A 24433-nucleotide genomic window follows, 5' to 3' on the forward strand; every position below is an offset into this window, starting at 1 on the left:
AAGCATACTGCCAAAATGGTAACTAAGTGGCCTTAGGATAACAAAGTCAAAGGTTTGGAGCGGCTATCACAAAGCCCTGACCTCAATCCTATTGAAAATTTATGGGCAAAGCTGAAAAGGCAGGTGCGAGCAAGGAGACCTACAAACCTGGATCAGTTACACCAATTTTGTCAGGAGGAATGAGCCCAAATTCTGACCAACTATTGTGAGAAGCTTGTGGAAGGATATCCCAAACGTTTAACCCAAGTCATTTAGTTTAAGGGCAGTGGTACCAAATACTAATGAAATGCATGTAAACGTTTGACTTTGCAGTAAGTAATAAAAATGCCTTAAAAACATTCCGCTCTCTCATTATTCAGGCATTTGGCAAATATTAAAAATTATGGTAATACTAATTGACCTAAAACAAGGAAAGGTTTATTCTGATTTCATGTCAGATATTTATATGCATGTGTCTTTTTATATAGTATATGTAAACTTGTGGTTTCAACTGTATTTACTAAGCTATGAAGTATTAGTGGGGGTCTCAGCACCCAGAAGCCTACCAATCAAAACCTCAGCAATGTCACTATGACATGTCCAAAATTTTAGACACTGGAACTAAACTTGTCCACGCGTTTTTCTATACATTGTGTAGGAAAGCAGCTGAACAGATCCTGGATGGAGTATATGTGTCACCGAGGTGGCTATAGAATAAGTGATGTAAAAAGCGGAGAAGCAGGCTACAGCACCTATAGCGCGGAGACGTGTTTTTAATAGGCCCGGATTTTGGGTCAAGGTTTTAGGAACGACTAATAAAGCTGGGCGGGACTGGTCGTTCCCATCCTTCAATACAGGAGGTGCAGCAGGTGTAAAGGACAGCTAAACTGATCTTTAATTGTCTGTGTGAATAGGAGGAAAGACCTGTTGTGCTGGTCAGTCCTTATCAGAGTCAGACTAAGCCATGTGGTGATACCTGAATGTCTGAGCCATATTGCTATATGGACTATTTTTGTTTTGCTTCTGGTTTATGCCAGAAGGCTGTACATTTGTTTATGGTGCAGACTTATGAACTTTAATAAACCTGCCTGTAAGGACAAAGATACTTCTAGCCTGTGTAAACGCTGTGTATGTCAAACAGAGCTGAATCCCTACAATTGATATATTTTTGTCTTATTTTTTCAGTCAAAAAGTAGAAGAGAATTAAAAATCCCAATATTAACCCCTTCACGACATCCGCCGTACATGTAAGGAGCTGCAGGTGGTGATTAGGCAAATGGAGGCATGCTCTTTCTGGCCTATGATCCGTCTGTGTCATTCTTTTTAGGCGTGCATAAAAGCGCGGTCAACCAGTTTTGGGCACCTCTGAAAAGAAGGACACAGCTGAAAAGAGGCCAGACGAAGTGCGGAGTAACTCTGCTGCCTCATTATAGTGAATGGATCCCTCAGGGGTTTCATCTGAATCACATCATTGCTATATTTAGATGGAAACCCCGATGTAAGTGCTCAGCGTAGAGCAAAGGATAAATGTTATCCTAAATGTAATGTAAAATGTTCCCAATAAAGCTTCAACTCAATCCACAAAAAAAGAACCCACTCAGGTCCGTCATCTGTTAACAGAAATATAGGGGGCTTCCACGTTACTGGTAACACAAAGGCTCTGGAAAAGCAAAATGGCTCCTCACCCCACAAAGGAAATCCAGCGAATTCAGCGCTCCCAAATCCACATTTAGTGTTCACATGTTTGTCAGTACTGTAGCTATGAGAACCAGCTTAATTTACGTGGTGCGTGTCTCTATAAGCACAAGCTGGGCACTACAACGTACTGGGCACTATAATGTACTGGGCACACTGTAAGGGCACTACAATGGCAGATTTGCAATTTTCATTCAGCAACATCTATTGCCGCTTGTTTCGGAAAAACACACATGGAGTCAAAATCATCACTACACCTATAGATAAATTCACAGAGGGATGTTATTTACAAAATGGGGTCACCCGATGGGTGAATCTGGTTTTCTGGCACTTAGGGGCTCTGAATATGGAGCCCACAAGTTATTCTAGGAAAATCTGTGCTCCAAGAGTCATAAAGCGCTTTGTCCCTCCCAAGTCTCGCCGTGTGGCTAAGCAGTACTGTACAGACACACATGGAGCATTACCACGTTCAGCAGAAATGATGCAACACATTTTGGTGCCATTTCTACCGATTTCACAGTGTGAAAATGTAAAATCTGGCGATAAAACAATATTTTTTGTGGTAATAATTTAACTTTTTTTTCTTCACCGCCCAATGGTATAATGTTCTTTGACACACCTGTGTTGTCAATATGATCACTGCACCCTTAGATGAATTCACTGAGGAGTGCAGTTTGCAACATTGGGTCACTTGTGTGAGGTTTCCACTGTTTAGGCACATCAGGGGCTCTGCAAACACTAAATGGCATAGACTATCCATTCCAGCCAATTTTGCGCTTCAAAAGTCAGATTGTGCTACTTCCCATCTGGACCCTGCTGTGTGCCCAAACAGTAGTTTTCCACCACATATGGGGTATTGGTGTACTAAGGAGAAATTTCACAGCAATTTTTGGGGTCCATTTTCTAATGTTATCCTTGTGAAAATGAAAAATTTGGGGCTAAAGCAACATTTTTGAGGGAAAAAAGTATTTTTTTCATTTTCACGACTCAATATTATCGAATTCTGTGAAGCACCTGTGGGTTCCAGGTGCTCACCACACCTCTAGATAAATTCCTTGAGGGGTGTAGTTTCCAAAATGGGGTCACTTGTGGAAGGTTTCAATTGTTTAGGCACATTAGGGGCTCGGCAAACGTGAAACGGTATCCGCTGTTTCTGCCAATTCTGCACTTCAAATGTCAAAGGAGCTCCTTCCCTTCAGAGCCCTGCCGTGCGTCCAAACCAAACACGGGGGGTATCGGTGTACTCCGGAGAAATTGCACAACAAATTGTATGGTCCATTTTCTCCTGTTACCCTTGTGAAAGTGAAAAAATTGGTGCTAAAGCAACAATTTTTGTGGGAAAAATTAATATTTTCATTTTTGCCTTCCCCATTGCCTTAATTCCTCTGAAGCACCTGAAGGATTAGTACACTTCTTGAATTTGGTTTTGAGCACTTTGAAGGGTGCAGTTTTTAGAATGGTGTTACTTTGGGGTATTTTAGGTCACACAGTCCACTCAAAGTCACTTCAAATGTGATGTGGTCCATAAAAAAATAGTTTTGTAAATTTTGTTGGAAAAATGAGAAATTGCTGGTCAACTTGTAACCCTTCTAACAAAACAAAAATTATGTTTCAAAAATGATGCTGATGTTAGGTAGACATGTGGTAAATGTTATTTATTAACTATTTTGAGTGACATATCATATATACTCGAGTATAAGCAGAGTTTTTCATCACATTTTTTGTGCTGAAAAAGCCCCCCTCGGCTCATACTCTATATATAGAGTATATACAGATTCCGTTTGTAGATAGCTGGGAAGGGGGGGGGGGGGGGGGGGGTTTGAGGCAGCAGAGGGGTTTGCGGCGGCGTAGGAGCGGGCACGGTCAGCAGGAGCTGTGGCTCAGCCCTCCTCCGTGCCCGCTGCTAAAGGGAGATGAATATTCCCTCGTCTCCTGCCCCATGGAGTCCTGCTGACTGTGCCCGCTACTAAAGAAACTGCACATTCGCTCCTCTCCACGCACATAGTCCCGGTGTGGAGAGGAGCAAATGTGCTGTTAGCAGCTCACAGCAATGTCTGAGAGCGCGCGCTGCGCCTCAGATGCTGACATGAGCTGCTGCAGACAGGACGCAGCGCTGGAGCAGAGGTGAGGAAGGAAGGGGAGTATAAGTGTTTATTTTTTTTTTTAACTGTGTTGTGATGGAGCCACACATACCAGGATTAGGTGACGAGGAGGCCATGCATACCAGGATTAGGGGAGGAGGGGGCCATACATACCAGGATTAGGAGATGAGGGGGCCATGCATACCAGGATTAGGGGATGAGAGGTCCATAAAAACCAGGATTAGGAGATGAGCGGGCCATACATACCAGGATTAGGAGATGAGGGGGCCATACATACCAGAATTAGGAGATGAGGGGGCCATACATACCAGGATTGGGGGATGAGGCGGCAATGCATAGCAGGATTGGGGGGGATGAGGAGGCCATGCATAGCAGGATAGGGGGGTGAGGAGGCCATGCATAGCAGGATTGGGGGGTTGAGGAGGCCATGCATAGCAGGATTGGGGGGGTGAGGAGGACATGCATAGCAGGATTGGGGGGGTGAGGAGGACATGCATACCAGGATTGGGGGGGTGAGGCGGTCATGCATACCAGGATTGCAGGATGAGGGGTGCCATGCATACCAGGATTGGGGGGGATGAGGGGTGCCATGCATACCAAGATTGGGGATGAGGGGGCAATACTTACCAGGATGGGGAAATTTACCAGTAGCTGCTGCATTTTCCACCCTAGGCTTATACTCGAGTCAATACGTTTTCCCAGTTTTTTGTGGTAAAATTAGTTACCTCGGCTTATACTAGAGTATATATGGTAACTCTCTGGTTTAAGGCCGTTAAAATTAGAAAATTGCAAAATTTTGAAAATTTTCAACAAATTTCCGATAATTTCACAAATAAATGCAAAAACCCCGCCAATAAACTAAAATTTACCACCATCATAGAGTACAATGTGTCACAAAAAAAACAAATTTCAGAATCAGTGGGATCCGTTGAAGCGTTTCAGAGTTGTTACCACAAAGTGACAGTGGTCAGAATAGTAAAATTTGGCCTGGTCAGGAAGGTGAAATCAGGTCTCGGGGTGAACGGGTTTACTGACTTCACCTAACTTTTGCCCTGAGGCTCAATTAAGTGTGAAAAAAACCCTGAGGTTTTCTTACACTTCCCAGATCTAGTATAGCTTCATTTTTAGTTTTTTTTTAACAACCCTTTAATGGGTCCATACTAAGTTTCTAGAGCAGAAAGTTAGGGAGGCTTTCAGACCACAATAAACAGCTTTATAGACAATTTGCTAATTTTCTAAAAAAAATAATATTTTCCAGCTTGCATTACCTTTCACTGTTAAATTGAAACATCCAAGGCGATCCCCAGACAATGAATCAGCTCCACATTGTAAGACCACGGCGCTGGGCTGGTACATTTCCATCACTTTTGATATTATCTGCATCACAGAAATGACCGTATGAATGTCATTAGCATTTGCCACAAGTTATGAAGCAGTGTGAAGGTTGGTCAGCAACCAATAAACTCACTGGTTTGAAGATCTGTCCATAAGATTCATCATCGATCCCATCCCTCATTGGGAAATTGACAGCATAATACTTTCCTTTACCGGCCCCGATATCCTAAGACAAATAATAAAGGAAAAGAAAATGCTAAACTTTGTAAACAAATCCCATTCTTCACAAGTCTTTCAAAAATATAGTGTAGGATCACCCTTCTAAGATGTAAAGCTACTGCAGATATAGCAATTACCGCATCTACTCTTATTATCAGCAACATTGCCCTTAAAAAAAACTACACAAGGGCATTGTAGCCAAATTTGTGTATAGTGCAGCTGATGACAGATTGCCAGGAATGTCATGTACAGATTTTTGCTAAATACAAAAATTCTGATAAATTAGGCAGATAATAGTTGTTACTTGTTAGTGACCCCCATACATTAGGGAGTTGAATGAACATTTCTAAGGGGATTTACAGTTTTCAGTAACTTTATATTATACAGATCCCATTAGTAAATGGATATATTTGTGCTCACTTCTAAAGACCTATACTCACGGTTTGTTACAATGTTTCCAGCCTAGGTAATACTTTGCAAGTTAAAGGGGTTTTCCAGGCACATAGATTAATAAAATATTATAATGCTCATCTGAAATGAAGAAACAATGTATTTGCTAATACCATTCTGCTCTGCTCCTGAGCTGTCATATGTGGTCATGTGACCTCCAGCGCCTGACATCCTGGTAGAATCTGTTCAAAGCACAGAGTACAAACATTTCCTGTCTGTGCTTTGACCAGAATGTAGTCTGTCAAGCACAGCTCTCGGAGTAGTGATGTAATGGTGTGGCGTGGCATCTGATCACTTGTAAGATGTGAGTGACTGGTGATGTGAACAGGGAGGAACAGAGATCAGGGAGAACATAGAGGCAGTGCACAGGCTCCACACAGAACAAAACTAATCTTAATCAACTAATGACTTTACCTAAAAGGGATGGAGCAAGGCTTCCAGAGTGCTAGATTACACATTATAATCAGGGCTGTGGAATCGGTAAGCCAAACCTCCAACTGCGACTCCCTCATACATGGCTCAGGTTTAAGTGATACATTTACTGTAGCACAAATTCATCTCAGCTAAAAGTCAAGACCCTTAGATCAGGAATAGGAGAGACATTTATAGGACATTTCATAACTTTCCCAAATTCTTATGAAAAAATATTCCCCACAAACTGCATTGAACTACTGTACCCAATTTATTGTATATTTTAGGAGTCGGAGTCGGTCCATTTTATACTGACCCAGACTCCACAGCCCTGATTATAATAAATGAATACATTATGACACATTGCTCCCTTTCAGTACACTGTAGGTGGAGTGAGTGAGCTGTAGGATTATTAAAACAAAAAAAGTTAACAAGTGGGCTTGACGATCAATTACAAGGACAGGCAGATACAGTATTGATCATGTCACCAATTTTTTAAGTAAATATATTTCTAAAGGTGCTATTGACATGGAATTCTCACCAGAAGTCGGTAACAACCCATCCAATGTACACACGGCAAAGAAATCATCCATAGATGTCCATATATTAAGTTTTGTGCAATAATGCGAAATATGTGGAAAAAAAACCCTGAGGTTTTCTTACACTTCCCAAATGTGTACATAGAAAAAGATATATATATCTCTATCAATATAAATATCTATAGATAGATATATAGAGGGGGCTGGATGGTGGCCAGAAAGGTCAGCAATGAGGTATTCATTTTTATTATTTTTATACATCTTACTTTTGTGACTGAGTTGTACGTGAGTCGGCTGTTCATAAGTCGGGGACTACATGATATTTTATTTTCTCCATTTCCTTGTCTAGAGTGGGGTCCTGCCCACCAAGGACAACATCTGCAAGGAGTTTGTATGTTCTCCCCGTGTTTGCATGGGTTTCCTCCGGGTTCTCCGGTTTCCTCCCACACTCCAAAAACATACTGATAGGGAATCTAGATTGTGAGCCCCAATGGGGACAGTGATGACAATATCTGTAAAGCGCCTAGAATATGATCGCACTATATAAGTAAGCATAAGTAAATCATTTCCTCGGTGCCCAGAAACCTCTTTAAATATGCTTACTGTGGGACATTTTTTTTTTACCCAGACAGATGAACAGTATCATACCATTCAGAGAGGGATGTCTGTGGCTTAATTATTAGGCTGCGTGCCCACGTAGTATTTTACAAGCATTTATGCTGCGGAATTTCCGCAGCATAAACGCTTGGGAAACGCTTGGTAATCCGCCCCCCATGGTCCCCAATGACAAGCCGCACTGTCAATGCCCATGCTGCGGATTTTTCCACAGCGTTTATGCTGCGCTCCAAAATCCGCAGCATGTCCATTAATTTTGCGGACACGCAGAGTAATTGCTGCCATTGACTTGCATTGAAACGCATATTATCCGTGTCAGTACATTTGTACGCACGGATATTATGCGTTTCTATGTGCGGATGTTACCCAAGTCTGGAGGAGAGAAGACTCTTATCCAGACCTGGGTACCATAGAACCTGTTAAAAAAAGAATTTAAAATAAAAAATAAAGTTTATACTCGCCTTCCGATGTCTTCCCGGTGCTTTGTCTGCTCCGTCCAGTGTCTTGCAATGTTCACGTTGTTGTGAAGGACCTGCCATGACGTCACTGGGTCATGTGACCCATCACATGGCTCAATGACGTCACCGCAGGTCCTTCACACCACCGCGAGCAGTGCACGACACTGGACGGAGCAGACAAACCACCGGGAAGACATCAGAAGGTGAGTATAAACTTTATTTTTTTTATTTTTCACCATTCTAATTCCTTTTTTTAACTAACTTGGTCACATTACTATAAATCCATGCCGGTTGTCAAGCACTTTTCCCAGTGATGCTAAAATCGCTTGGAAAAGCGCTTGATAACCCACATGCAGAAATGCATGCAAAGACGCTTCACAAATGCTTCTACCTGGCGGGAAAAACGCATGTAAAATCCGCATGCCAGGGAGAAGCGTAAAAAACATGCAGCATTTCTGCATCGTGGGCACATAGCCTTAGGTTTACACTAACTTTGCGGTATTGTATTTCTGAAATCCTAAGAAATGAAAAGTACTAAAGAGGACTTATCAGCTCTCCGGACATGTCTACATTTATAATTGCATCTTCCATAATATAACAGATTTGGATCATCTTTTATTATAAATCTACACTGTGCCATTCCCTGATATTCCTAAGGACAGTCAGGCTATGTGCCCACGTTGCGGACCTGAAGCATATTTTTTACGCTTCTCCCTGGCGGGAAAATCGCATGCGGATATTACATGCGGTTTTCCCGCCAGGTAGAAGCGTTTGTGAGGCGTCACTGCATGCATTTCCGCATGCGGGTTATCAAGCACTTCTCCAAGCATCACTTGGAAAAGTGCTTGACAACTTGTTCAGAATGGTAAAAAATAAAAAAATAAACTTTATACTCACCTTCTGATGCATTCTCTGCCCCGTCCGGAGTCTTGAGCGGCTCACGCTGTTGTGTGCAGGACCTGCGGTGACGTCATTGAGTCATGTGGTGGGTCACATGACTCAATGACGTGGCAGGTCCTTCAGACAACAGCGCGACGGAGGGAAAACATCAGAAGATAAGTATAAACTTTATTTTATTCTTTTTTTTACAGGTTCTTTGGTACCCAGGTCTGGATGAGAGTCTCCTCTCCTCCAGACTTGGGTACCATCCGCACATTGATTCCGCAGCGCTTCCGCAAAATTAATGAACATGCTGCGGATTTTTGACTGCAGCATATACGCTGCGGAAAAATCCGCAGCATGGGCATTGACATTGCGGAATGCCATTGGGGACCATGGGGTGCGGATCTACATGCGTCTTTCAAGCGTTTACGCTGCGGAAATTCCGCAGCATATACGCTTGAAAAACGCTACGTGGGCACACAGCCTTAGACATTACCAGGAGGCATGGCCATTATTCAATCAGAGATGGTGGTGCAGGCTGTATAGGGTCATGCAAACTTTTTTTTTTTTTTTTCAATGTGTGGTCAAAATAACTTGTTCACTTCTGGTCTCTACTGTTGCATAATAAAAACCTCTTCTTATGAAAAAAAAAATATATATATATATTTTTGTGTAGCTGAATTCCGAGAGCAATAACCTAATTTTGCGTAGACATAGGGGTATGAGGGATTGTTACTTACCGGACAGAAAATCTGTCATCAGATTCCTGCTGCCTAAATCATGGCCAGCGTGAATTAGACACTCGCTGTGAGATAGCAGGTATATTTTACCCTTAAACGCTGTGGCATTCAAAAGTAAACATACCTTGAAAGGCCGGCCATGGATTATGCGTCTTGGCTAACTAGTTCAAGGAAGGTCCCTGGTAGCTCCTCCCTGACCCGCTTGACTAACAGGCCTCTCCCTGAGTGCACGGAGCAGTGAGTTTCCCTTTAATCACTGGGGTTGCATGATTGAAGATCAACACACCTGATTCAATGACCTTACAATGCGGCCTGGAGCTCCAGTATTTTAGATTACAAAAATAACATTGAAGACTATGTAGGTTTTGCTGTGAAAAATACCAGAAACACAAAAACAAATCAATGGGCACGGTAGTTTACATGCAGCAATTCTATACATACTCTGAGATCTCCAGTGCCTGGGAAATATTCCCCATATTTGTGGAAAGAAACACTCATGACACGGTCAGTGGTATAAAAAGCCTCTTCAACACCATCACCATGATGGATATCTATATCAATATACAACACTCTTTGGTGGTACCTAAAGGGGAAAATTGTGTTTGAGTCATTAGAAATCAGCGATATTGTAAGTATCACTGTACAGTAAACCATTTTGGTATATAAACACTAAAACAGATACATAACTTCAAAGCAACCCCTAACTTGGCTAAGTAGGTTAGACTGAATGCAGTAAACTTGGGGTTTTCCATTTTCAGAAAACCATCTTCCATGGCTGCTGTTTGTGTAAAGAAATCAAACTGGCCTTTATTCACCCTCCCCGGGTCCAACAGAGTCTCCGCTGCTGCTTCCAATGCCTATTATTGTCTGCAGCCAGTAACTCAGCTCTGCGGTTCTGACAAGTTGATGACACAAGCCGCTAAAAGTCACCGAGGCCACCGATTGGCTGCAGCACTGTCTAAGTGACATCAATATTGAAGAAAACAGACACTGAAACAAATCAGCAAAGGAGTCTCAGAACTGGACCCAGGGAGGGAGAGTAAATCCTATTTAAACAGGACTTCTCAATTGATCAAAAAAAAAATTCTTAAATACCTTGAAAAAAATCCTTGAACACCAATGATTCTGCCACAGTTTTCTGCTTCACTCCATTACAGAGATATTTGCTTTTTCTGGAGTGCACTATGTGAAATCTTTGCAGTCCACCTGAGCGTTTCTTCAGTCTTTTCTGAAGGCGTGCGCATTCACCCTTCCCAGACAATGCTAATCACAGCTCAGCAGTTTCTGAGACTGACAGACTTCTAGATGAGCTGTTGAGCTGTAACTGGTGTCGGGGAGGGAGGGGGTGAAAGTGCACATCCCCAGAGAAAATCCTGATGAAAAGCCCAGATGGACTGCAAAATGGAGATTTCACATACGGCGCTTCAGAAGAAACATATGTGAATATCTCCGCAATGGAGTGATGCAGCGCAAAACTGAAAAGAGCGGCAGAATAAGGGGAGCTCAGGGATTTTACAAGGTATATCATTACATTTTTTGAAGAAGTGACAGGTGATCTTTAAAGCAGAACTCTTGTTTGTTAAGGGAATTAAGAGGAGGATTAAAGGGACTGTGTTAGCACAGGAGGACTGTTCAATCCAAGCAAAGGCGCTCGGTGTTTCATGGCGGGTCCAATCCGTTAAATACACCTTGCCACCTGTTTGATTTCCATCTATCTCCTCCCTTCTCTGTCTCTATGAAGCCAGACCTGTCAATCAAAGAAGAGGTGGAGGAGATGGAGGGAAACCAAGCAGGTTGGAAGGTGTATATAAATGAATAGCCTCGTTGTGAAGCACCGAGCGACGGGACTTAGATTGTACAGCCATTCTGTGCCAACAGAGTCCCTTTATGGCATTCTGGGAATCCAATTTCTCATCTTTGTTTAATACTGTATTTTAAATTTTTTTGTTGAAAGGTTAGGCGTCCCCTGAATAAATGGCATTCTATAGTCCTGTGGACTCTACTTTTTTTTAGAATGTTCGTAATAGGTATAAAAAATAAACGAAATCACTGGTAGTACATTAGTGTATACCAATAATGTCATAACTAAAGAATTAAGTATAATAATGGTAGCCATTTCATCAGCTGAGAAAGGGTGTAGGACCCTCTTATCAACAGTGATGTCAGTTCCACCACTTGAACAAAACCATCTCACATTTCTAGCATATCGCATGCAAGAACGCCCCCTCCCCCATTAAAATAAATAAGTAAAAAAACACAGCATACAGGAACATTTTTTAAAACAGCCAAACAATGTATCAAAACAATGTTGTGTTCATATTGTGGATTACATCATGAACATGCGGCATATGCGTCAGGTAAGCTCCATCACATATGCTGAACATAACTACAGCTCCCTATTTATCTCAACAGTGGCTAAAAAACTGCTCTTCAGAGTGGTATACATCAGCAGTAGATAGTGCTTTCCTATACAATAGGATATATTATTAAAGGGATTGTTCACTACTCAGGACAACCTCTTCTCAGTCACTATATGCCCCCTTATAACTATACCTATACTCACCTCCAGTGCAGTTTCAGTGGTGTCAGCATTGGCTCTCCCAGGGCTCGCGTGACATTTTTACGCCACATGATCCCTGCGGCCAATCAGCAGTCACTTCTTCCCCTCCTTCTGACAAATTAGACATCCAGAGGAAGTGAGAGAGCAGTCACAGCTCTCCGCATTGGAGGGGAGTATAGATGTTATTTCTCTTGGACAAAACAATGACTGAGAAGGGGTTGTCTAAGTACAATTCTTTTAAAAAACTAAAAAAAATCCCACAAATTTTATAAACAAGACGTTAAAGAAATCACAAACAATTTTAACTTACTTAAGTAGTTCCAAAATGGCAAGAACAATATCATTGACATAACAGAACCCCGACGCTTCAGACTTCTTAGCATGGTGTAACCCTCCTGCCCAGTTAACAGCCATGTCGGTCTGCTGGCGATTCAGTTTCACTGCACCAGCTAAAAGATAAAGCGGAACATTACAGGGCGGAATAATCATAACTACTAATATATCCTATAATATATCCGTGGGCAGTGCGCACGCACGGGAATTACTACGTGGTTGCCGTGATATCGGGCAAGTCACAGAAATCAAATGCAATGCTGTGCCTAATTTCAAAAGTAGAGAGTGTATGATCAGTGACTGAAAAGATAAAGCTACCACCCCTATGACTGAAAGAAAAGGTAGTAGGGGAATCCCCTAAAGATATAAAGTGTTTGTTATACATAATACTTGGAGCTTTTCTTTGACAAAAACATGGTAGTGATGCACATTGCACACTAATGGCACAGTGGGGCCAGTATAATAGTTAAAAACGAGGTGACAGGTTCCCTTTAACATTGAAATTGCAACACCAAGAAGGAAAAGTTGTGGAACTATGGAAATCACAGGGTTTATAGACATTTTAATAAAATGTAAATAATGAAATATGGCTTTGTGAAGGCTTCTTCATGATGCTGCCCATGCGGTCTCTAGACCAATCCCCAGATATCATAGCATCGGAGACAAAAATGAGACTCATCATTGAAGAAGACAGACCTCCATTACAATCTCCATTGCCATTATGCTCTGCACCATGACAGCTTTGACGGTAGTGGTGTGCGGTCAGTGGAACACAATGCCGTGAAAACGTCTTATGATGGTTTGTGTAGACACTTACACCTTAGGAATGATGTGTGATGCCCAATTTAACTTGAAAATAAAAAAGGATCAATCGTGGCACTAGTGGCACGGCCATTTTCCCAAAGTGTCCCAGGAGTCATTTTTTAGCACACCACCACCAGGTTGCATGCTGCTGGTGCTACTGTGAGCAGCCTGAGTGGCCTAAATGTGCTACCAAGGCCTGAGGCTTCTCCAGATCTGTCTCCCATCAAGCATCTGGGATGTCATTGATCAGCAATTACAAATGGAGCTGCCAGAAAAGGTGCTTGATGATTTGCCCAAGTCCATTCAGCGTGGCAGAACAATCCTCTGTCAACCTTTAAGAACCTCATTGATAACATGTCAAGGTGTGCAAGTGTGTATAGTTCTGCATGTGATGCTCATACTCAATACCGAATTAATTGAGATGCTTTGAAGATTTTATTTCCATTTTTTCATCATTTGCATATTAGCAACATGTCTATCGATCCCGTGATTTCCATAACTCCACGACTTTTTCTTCTTGATGTTGTAATTCCAATGTTGAGGGTGTAGTCAAACCTGAAAAAGTACCAAGGAGGACGAAGAAACATGTCGGTGTGGGGTCAAGACGCTATCCCAATTGGATGTATATTGAACATGCCTTGTGGACTGAGCATCTCCTACTTCATGTATGGAGCTCCAAATCTAATCTAGCTACTTGAAGTCCATACCTGATTTTATGGAAGTTACACAAGGTTACAGCAGGTGTGCAGTCACTCATCTTACAGACGCATTGGCATGAACACTTGTTTTGGATCAAAAACACATTAACTTATGGGGGACATGGACGCTTGTGTACATGAATAGAGTGGGCTGGAAATTATGCTAATATAGTAATTAACACTGCTTAAACATCACTTGCCTGACATACTGTACTTACATTTCTACAGGATTTCTTGCTTATATATGTGACCTGCTCCATTTTATTTGCAATCAGATGCCTGACCATGCAATGTGAATAGCCTCTTCACAGAGGAAGAGGACTTGGACTCTATTTCCACCTATTTGGGCAGCAATCCTAACGTTAATATCGACCCTTTAATGAGCCTTGCCATGTGACTTAGGATAAGAAGTCAAGCCAAACTCCATTTACAGAAGAGGCTATTTGTATAATTAAATTTGCAGAGAAGTATTGCAAGGCCTATAAGAGAACTTTCCACAAGGAGAAACATTTCCCCTTAGACCCAATATGGAGGCGTACATGGATAACACGCTGTAACATTACTCTGGTGGCAACATGCAGTTCACAGATCACTAACTGACCATGTATGATTAAGAATTATTTTGAGACACTGGGTTACGCATCAGTTCTGTATACACACTTCATTATAGGACATGGAGCCACTTTGGTTATTAATACATGCAGAAAATTATATCGATTTGTGAGTTATGTCCCATTGCCCAAAAGATTAGCATGATTTCTAGACAGTTGTAATATCAATTGGGATTAGCACAAATAAATTAAAATTTATTGATAGGAGCGATAACTGTATTCATTTTAAGAGTACGTTTGTAACAAATTTGTGTATTTTTTAAATCTTTTTCACTTACTCTCTTTGTTTAGTGTGCTGGTTTGCTTTTTTAAACCCTCAGTTTTTGCTCATCCTCACTATATAGCCACCAGAACTAAGTTAAAAACATACTGTGGTACTTGCCGCATATACCTGGGCACGGTGCAAACTACACCCGCCTGTGACGTGTGCTGATCTATCATGGCGTACATGCTACTTACCCCTTTACATGACATAGTGCGCCACATTTTGTCACCCATTCCTTCCACATATAAATTAGACTAATTGTGAGATGCTGTATCACCGCGCCAAAGCTGTGCATTCTGATACAATATAAGTTGCCAGCAATCCACATATTCATCTAGTAGTGTCTTTACTCATTTGTTAATGGTCTCTCTGCTTTGTCCTACATATTCTAACTATTCCTACCTACTTTCCTCGATTTGAGTTTCCTTATATGATAGTACTCCATGTTTCATACATGCTATATGCTCGTTATACCTACAGTCCTGCTCATCGTTATTGGCACCCATGAAGTTTAAGTACATAATGTGGAATATCTCCTGAAAAAAATGGATCAAGTGAAACAGTTTTTTTGTATAAAGCACGCGCGCTAAATACAAAAGAGCAAATGATAAACAATAATTTAAAACAAAAACCAATGGGAGGGAAAAATAGAAAAACCTAAAGCTTGCTGTGACACTGTTATTTGCACCCTTTACATTAATTCAGTATGGAAACACATTTTAACTCGCCTGTGGTAAATCACATAAGAGATTCACCTGTGATTAATTGTCAGTGCCCATGTGACATGAATTAGCCAATGAATGATGACTTCAGTGTTTTAAAAAGCCTCATGGTAGGCCCTGTTCCTTTGTCACAATAGTGAAGACAATGGAGATGTCTGAGGACATCAGAACTGCTATTGTTATCAAACAAAACTTCCAAAGGGTATAAGGCCATCTCCAAAGAGCCAGTTTCAACAATGCATAACTTTATTAAGAAATTTGTCAAGCATGGAATCGTCAAGAACCTCCCTGGACATGGGAGAAAGAGGAAAATTTACAAGAGAGGTTTTCGAATGTTAGTGCGAATGGTGGAAAAAAACACTACGTCAAACATCAAAAGACCTGAGGGCCAACCTGGAACAGTCTGGGGTTGTGGTTTCAACAAGTAACATAGTGCACACTAAACCAAGCAGAGATTTATGGGTGAAGGAAGAAATCATTGCTGAAGAAAAGACATAAAAAGGAACGACTGATCTTTGCCAAAGAGTACCTTGACAAACCATAATCCTTCTGGGAAAATGTTCTGTGGACAGATGAAACAAAAATAGAGCTTTTTGGCAATGCAAAGCAACAGTTTGTTTACATACGGCGCAATGAAGCTTAAAAGGAAAAGAACACCTTACCAACAGTTAAGCAAGGTGGAGGATCCATAATGCTGTAGGGTTGCTTTGCTGTGTCTGGTACTGGAGGCCTTGACCGTATCACAGGAATCATGAAATCAGAGAATTATCAAGAGATTTTAGAGCAAAATATCCTACCCAGTGTAAAAAAACTTGGTTTGAGTTGAAGATCATGGGTCCTCCAACAAGACAATGACCCAAAGCACACATCGAAAAGTACACAGGAATGGTTGAAAAGAAAAAATGGACTCATTTAAAATGGCCAGCAATGAGTCCTGACCTCAATCCCATTGAAAATCTTTGGGGTGAGATGAAATCTTGCCATTGGGAAAAAGAACCCTGCAAACATTCAAGAGCTTCAACAAACTGCAAAGGAAGAGTGGGAGAAAATTCCAGCTGAGAAGTGCAAGAAGCTTATAGATGGCTACAAGAAACATTTGGAGGCTGTCAGCAATGCCAAAGGGTTTGCAACCAAGTATTAATTAGGGGGGCCTTTATTGCTGCACATGCTGTTTATTCTGTTTCTTCTTTGAAATTGCAACATGGAAGTTGAAAACCAATGTTTTATTGTTGCATTACTTTGCCCACTAATTAAAAAATCCTGAGAATATAACTTTAATACATTTCCATTTATTTCTGAAGATATTGTACAGTCTATGGAAAAAATGAAGGGGTGCCAATAATGGTGAGCAGCACTGTATATGCATATACACTACCGGCCAAAAGTTTGGGGTCATTTAAAAATTTCATTATGTGCAAGAAAAGCACATTTTTTTCAATGAGGCTAACATTAAATGAATCAGAAATACACTCTATACATTGTTAATGTGGTAAATGACTATTCTAGCTGCAAACGTCTTGTTTTTATTGCAATATCTACATACAGTACAGACCAAAAGTTTGGACACACCTTCTCATTTAAAGATTTTTCTGTATTTTCATGACTATGAAAATTGTACATTCACACTGAAGGCATCAAAACTATGAATTAACACATGTGGAATTATATACTTAACAAAAAAGTGTGAAACAACTGAAAATATGTCTTATATTCTAGGTTCTCCAAAGTAGCCATCTTTTGCTTTGATGACTGCTTTGCACACTCTTGGCATTCTCTTGATGACCTTCAAGAGGTAGTCACCGGAAATGGTCTTCCAACAATCTTGAAGGAGTTCCCAGAGATGCTTAGCACTTGTTGGCCCTTTTGCCTTCACTCTGCGGTCCAGCTCACCCCAAACCATCTCGATTGGGTTCAGGTCTGGTGACTGTGGAGGCCAGGTCATCTGGCTTAGCACCCCATCATTTTACTTGGTCAAATAGCCCTTATACAGCCTGGAGGTGTGTTTGGGGTCATTGTCCTGTTGAAAAAAAAATGATGATCCAAATAAACGCAAACCGGATGGAACAGCATGCCGCTGCAAGATGCTGTGGTAGCCATGCTGGTTCAGCATGCCTTCAATTTTGAATAAATTCCCAACAGTGTCACCAGCAAAGCACCATCACACCTCCTCCTCCATGCTTCACGGTGGGAACCAGGCATGTAGAGTCCATCCGTTCACCTTTTCTGCGTCGCACAAAGACACGGTGGTTGGAACCAAAGATCTCAGATTTGGACTCATCAGACCAAAGCACAGATTTCCACTGGTCTAACGTCCATTCCTTGTGTTCTTTAGCCCAAACATGTCTCTTCTGCTTGCTGCCTGTCCTTAGCAGTGGTTTCCTAGCAGCTATTTTACCATGAAGGCCTGCTGCACAAAGTCTCCTCTTAACAGTTGTTGTAGAGATGTGTCTAGAGATGTGTTTCCTGCTAGAACTCTGTGTGGCATTGACCTGGTCTCTAATCTGAGCTGCTGTTAACCTGCGATTTCTGAGGCTGGTGACTTGGATAAACTTATCCTCAGAAGCAGAGGTGACTCTTGGTCTTCCTTTCCTGGGGCGGTCCTCATGTGAGCCAGTTTCTTTGTAGCGCTTGATGGTTTTTGCAACTGCACTTGGGGACACATTCAAAGTTTGCCCAATTTTTCGGACTGACTGACCTTCATTTCTTAAAGTAATGATGGCCACTCGTTTTTCTTTACTTAGAATTTGTATTATGGCAAGAATAAAGCAGCTAACAGCCTATTCAGTAGGACTATGAGCTGTGTATCCACCAGACTTCTGCACAACACAACTGATGGTCCCAACCCCATTTATAAGGCAAGAAATCCCACTTATTAAACCTGACAGGGCACACCTGTGAAGTGAAAACCATTTCCGGTGACTACCTCTTGAAGCTGATCAAGAGAATGCCAAGAGTGTGCAAAGCAGTCATCAAAGCAAAATGTGGCTACTTTGAAGAACCTAGAATATAAGACATATTTTCAGTTGTTTCACATTTTTTTGTTTAGTATATAATTCCACATGTGTTAATTCATAGTTTTGATGCCTTCAGTGTGAATGTACAATTTTCATAGTCATGAAAATACAGAAAAATCTTTAAATGAGAAGGTGTGTCCAAACTTTTGGTCTGTACTGTAGGTGTATAGAGGCCCATTTCCAACAACCACCACTCCAGTGTTTTAATGGCACATGGTGTTTGCTAACTGTGTAAGAAGGCTAATGGATGTTTAGAAAACCCTAGAAAACCCTTGCACAAGTATGTTAGCCCAGCTGAAAACTGTTTGGCTGATTTGAGAAGCTATAAAATTGACCTTCCTTTGAGCTAGTTGAGAATCTGGAGCATTACATTTGTTTGTTCTATGAAACTCTCAAAATGGCCAGAAAAAGAGAACGTTCATGTGAAACTTGACAGGCTATTCTTGTTCTTAGAAATGAAGGCTATTCCATGCGAGACATTGCCAAGAAACTGAAGATTTCCTACAACGGTGTGTTCTACTCCCTTCAGAGGAGAGCACAAACAGGCTCTAACCAGAGCAGAAAGAGAAGTGGGAGGCCCTGCTGCACAACTGAGCAACAAGACAAGAACATTAAAGTCTCTAATTTGAGAAATCGACGCCTCACAGCTCCTCAACTGGCAGCTTCATTAAATAGTACACGCAAAACGCCAGTGTCAACGTCTACAGTGAAGAGGTGACTCCGGGATGCTGGCCTTCAGGGCAAAGTGGCAAAGAAAAAGCCATATCTGAGACTGGCTAATAAAAGGAAAAGATTAATATGGGCAAAAGAACACAGACATTGGACAGAGGAAGATTGGAAAAGTTTTATGGACAGACGAATCAAAGTTTGAGGTGTTTGGATCACACAGAAGAACATTTGTGAGACGCAGAACAACTGAAAACATGCTGGAAGAGTGACTGACGCCATCTGTCAAGCATGGTGGAGGTAATATGATGGTCTGGGGTTGCTTTGGTGCTGGTAAAGTGGGAGATTTGTACACGGTAAATGGGATTTAGAATATGGAAGGCTATCACTCCATTTTGCAACGCCATGCCATACCCTGTGGACAGCGCTTGATTGGAGCCAATTTCACCCTACAACAGGACAATGACCCAAAGCACACCTCCAAATTATGCATGAACTATTTAGAGAAGAAGCAGGCAGCTGGTATTCTATCTGTAATGGAGTGGCCAGCGCAGTAACCAGATCTCAACCCCATTGAGCTGTTGTGGGAGCAGCTTGACCGTATGGTATCAAAAAGTGCCCATCAAGCCAATCCAACTTGTGGAGGGGCTTCAGGAAGCATGGGGGAAATGTCTCAAGATTACCTCAGCAAATTAATAGCTAGAATGCCAAAGGTCTGCAATGCTGTAATTGCTGCAAAGGGAGCATTCTTTGACGAAAGCAAAGTTTGAAGGAGAAAATTATTCTGTCAAATAAAAATCATTATTTCTAACTTTGTCAATGTCTGGACTATATTTTCTTTTCATTTTGAAACTCATTTGATAAATAAAAGTATGAGTTTTCATGGAAAACACAAAATTGTCTGGGTGACCCCAAACTTTTGAACGGTAGTGTATCTATTTGTTCAGGCCATTTTCTCAAATGCCAATGGAGAATACTTTAGCACTTGGGTCTACAATATCAAACATCAAGTTTAGTACATGTATGTTTATTTTCCAGAAATGATTACTGCATATTAGAAAATTTGGGGGTACATAATTCTACATAAAATGCCCTGATACCAATTTTCCTGCACTTTGCGACAACTGTTGAAATCAATTTCTGCTGATTGAGTCGATTACTTGAGTGCTTCCGTTGTAAATTTTCATGTATACTTTTGCCATACACTCTACTAAACTATATCAGTCCTTCCTCTTTGATACACCACATGCATGTCTTATGGCATTTCATATTGTCTGGATCGATAGCCTTGAAAAAGACTGGTGCCAACATCCCTTTATGCATACTCGTTTCTGCTGTTTCAAGTTGCTCTAAGCACACGCACTCTAATTAATCAAAGTACCTCTCTGCATATTCGGCTCTGCTAATTCACGCATATGCAGCTATACTGGTCCCGTCTGTAATAAATGCCATCTGGCTAGTTTAGCTGCGATGCATCTACGCCTTGATGCTCACCACTGTGCCACTTCTGAATTTCAACAGAATTCAAGTCGGAAGATTATATAGCACCAAGAGATCCAGAAAGCAGAAATGATTGGATAGTAAAAAAATGTGGAATTTCATACTAATATGTGGCTAAAAAGTGCTCTTTCTTAAAAATTCAATCTCACAGAAAACATGTTCTTAAGATGTCATGAGGTCAATAAAGAGGCCTTCACAAGAGAACCATCTAGATACACTAACAGCTCAGCATTACATTGATTTGGTCGTCAAACAAGTGTATGGCCAGTTCTCCAAAGTGTCTCAAGATCCGCTTTTTTCCATACAATGACAGGCTGCAAGTTGCTCGTGCTCCCATGAGTGGCCTAAACATACTACCATGACCTGCATCTTCTCCTGACCATTTTCCCATGGACCACATCTTGGACATCATTGGTCGACATTTGCAAAGGTGGATGCCAGCAGCAGATCTTGATACAATAATATACCCACAGGAATATCACGAGTACATCTGGTTAGGAGCATGGTTCTATGTACAATGACACCTATGACCCTCCATATAGTATACCTTTGGATTATATAGTGATTTGGTACTAATTGTACACTCCAGAAAAGTAGTACTACAACCATTTAAAGAATGACAACCTATTAATGGCTTAATGCCATGCAAGAAAAACACCCTAAGCTGTCACAGTGAACAATACTTAGTAGTAGAACCCCTAACTACAATAAAAACCAAACTATCAATATATGCTTAATTATGTACAAACTAAAGGATGTAACCTTCAGCCCCTTTGTACGTAGAGCACAGAATAAATGTAAAAAAGGCCTTAAAAGTGATCCAAAATGTTATGTTTGTTAATTGTATTGCCTCTATTTTCCCACACTTAACCCTTTCACTATACTTGCATAAGCCCTTACAGTTTTAGCTCTCCTAATCCTTACTCTCATTCGCTACCCCCAAACCTCTTCACCCTCTAAACAAATTATTTCACCTTCCCTCTTACCTCCCCACCTGACCTTATCTGCAGACCTGCTCCTCAACCTCACATCCCTCCTACTAAAGCACAAAGGAAGCTGGCCATTCTCCTTCTCCTCACTGCTGGAGATATATCTCCCAATCCTGGACCTCCAAAACTGATAACCCCCATTAATTCTCTCTCCCATCATTCCCTATCTATTTGAAACTACTGTAATCTCTGCAACATAAAGCTCATTCCTTTGACCCCCACTCCGCTGCTCCCTTTTTCTGGAGCACTTTGGAACGTCCATTCAGTTTGCAATAAAATTCACGTCATCCACTACCTCTTTACCTCTAGCAATCTATCCTTCCTGGGCCTAACCGAAACATGGTTGGCGCCCTCCGACACAGCCTCACCTGCTGCACTGTGTTAAGATAGCCTTCAACTCACCCACACTCCTAGCCCCGGCAATTGACATGGTGGAGGAGTGGGTCTTCTACTTTCCAACAACTGCACCTTCAACCCAATCCTACGTCTACCCTCCCTCGTTCTCCCTGGTATTGAAATACATTCTGTCCGTATCTTCCCTTCCTCTAACCTCCAAGTGGCTGTCATATGGTGGCCTTTATTGACCACTTCTCCACCTGGCTCCGACACTTTCTTTCTGCAGACATTCCAACCATCATCATGAGTTCCTTCAACATCCCCAGTGATACCCACCAGTCAGCAGCCTCCTAACTCCTGCCGCTTGCTTCATCCTTTGGTCTTACTCAGTGGTCCTCCGCAGTCACCGACATGGGTGCACATACATTATATCTCATCTTTACCCGCCTCTGCTCCCCATTTAACCTCACCTCTCCCCTTATCTGACCACCATCTACTCACTTTCTCATCCCTGTTCTCTTTGGCTGCTCCCCCTTCCCCATGTCTAGCAACTAGTGCACCTCCGGCAGAAACCTTGCACATCTAGACATTCACACACTTTCTGACTATTCTACCGCTGTCCTCCATACCTTCACTCCACGACACAGAGTGCCACCGTTTTCTACAACGCCACACTCGCACCAGCTATTGACTCGTGCATGGCAAAGTGTGACGAGTCAATAAGACAACCCTGGCACAACAACCTCACCAAAAATCTTTGGCAAATGTCCAGGGGTGCGGAGCGTCGCTGGAAAAAACACTTGCAAGAAGCCTTCACTGCATTCAAAAAAGCAACTTTCACATTCAAATTGACCCTCACCTCTGCTAAACAGGACTACTTCAAAACCCTCGTATCTTCTTTAGCCCACAACCACAGTTATTCAACGCTTATAACGCCTTCCTCTATCATCTCTGCAGAAGACTTTCCCACATATTTCAAAAATAAGATCGGCCAAACAAGACAAGTCTTTACTGCACAGCCAAGACAACCCCTACGTACAACAGACCACTGCCCCTCCCCCATAACCTTCCTGCCCACCATCACTGAAAGAGAGCTTTCTCATCTCCTCTCAAAATCCCACATCATTACTTGTGCACTTGACCCTATACCATCCCACCTCCTCCCCAACCTCACTACCATGCTTGTCACAGCCCCAACTCATTTCTTCAACCTATTGTTAATTTCTGGTACCTTCCCTTCTGCTTTCAAACATGCCATGATCACATCTATCCTGGAGAAACCATCCCTCGACCCAACCTCTTCGTCCAGCTATCGTCCCATATCGCTGCTCCCATTTGCCTTCAAACTCCTCGAACAGCATGCCCAGGCTGAACTTTCCTCCCACCTCGCATCTAACTCACTCTTTGACAACCTTTAGTCCGGCTTCCATCGAAACTGCCCTGACCAAAACTACTAACGACTTACTAACTGTTAAAGCTAACAGACAATTCTCTATACTCCCCTCTGCAAATCACTTCATTGGCTCCCAGTGAGAGCCAGGTGTCAGCTGTGATGTTAAATGAATACCCAGCGCGAGCGATCGCCGTGACGTATATAAAATCTATTGGTCGGGAAGTCCTTCCCTTCCATGACTTCTATACTGCAAATGTTGGGAAGAGGTTAAAAGGTGGAAAAAAAACTCTAAAATGATTCTTCTTGGTATGATTTTTTTTTTTTTACATGTCAAAAACTTGGTATTTTAACAGGTGTAGACTTTTTATATCCACTGTATATATACATTACTAATATGAGATAATAGGGGTATCCAGCACACTTACCAACAGAGCCTCCAGTAGACAGCTGACAGAACTCAAACAGGCCGTCAAATACAGGACAGTCCTCTCCTACATTGACTGAATAATATACAATATAAGTTATTATGCGGTGACTCATTGCACATTACATGATATAAATGAGATTAACCTACGGCTAACCACAGCTTTCTTTTAGATGAATAATGCACATAGTGCGACTAATATTAAATCCACATATTAAAAGTAAGCAAAAGTTGGGGCTCAGGTACGTCACCTTTTAAAATGAAACTTTCGGAAATCAAGTACATATCAGATGCAATTGTTGCAGATTTCCAGATTACAACACAATGCAAATGAATGTGCTGAGGAAGAACCCATTCGGGTGTCTTCACATTGCGTTTATGCACCAATTCCGTGGCCCCGTCGGGGCTTAGGTCCGAACCCCCCCAAAGAACATGATTCGGACATATGTGCTGACGGGACTATAGACTATAATGGTGCAGAAAGAACGAACGTGTGCTCCGCCATGCATCATTTTTGGGCGTATACGCAGTCTACGACATCTGAGTGTCCCTCTCTAGTAGGCATACATGCCTGAAAATGATGCATGCGCACTCTGTCGGCACAATTATAGTCTATGGCCTCGTCGGCACATAAGTCAGAATCCAGTTTTGCGGGGGGTTGGGACGCAAGCCCAGATGGGGCCGCTGCATGGG

General features: G+C 41.8%; 1 protein-coding gene across 1 annotated transcript in view; it reads right to left on the minus strand.

The window, feature by feature from the left end:
• The window catches only part of HDAC2 (histone deacetylase 2), a 77264-nt gene that overhangs the window by 22579 nt on the left and 30252 nt on the right, over positions 1-24433 (minus strand). Inside the window, exons 4-8 of the mRNA XM_073675875.1 lie at positions 23742-23816; positions 12296-12434; positions 9867-10008; positions 5245-5337; positions 5045-5153 (exon numbers count right to left, since the gene is read on the minus strand). Coding sequence (XP_073531976.1) covers positions 5045-5153; positions 5245-5337; positions 9867-10008; positions 12296-12434; positions 23742-23816 — 558 coding nt within the window. The remainder of the gene's footprint in view (positions 1-5044; positions 5154-5244; positions 5338-9866; positions 10009-12295; positions 12435-23741; positions 23817-24433) is intronic.

Source organism: Phyllobates terribilis, unplaced genomic scaffold, assembly GCF_046119375.1.
Source record: "Phyllobates terribilis strain yellow unplaced genomic scaffold, ASM4611937v1 Scaffold_3__8_contigs__length_932513732, whole genome shotgun sequence".
Classification (NCBI taxonomy): Eukaryota; Metazoa; Chordata; class Amphibia; order Anura; family Dendrobatidae; genus Phyllobates; species Phyllobates terribilis.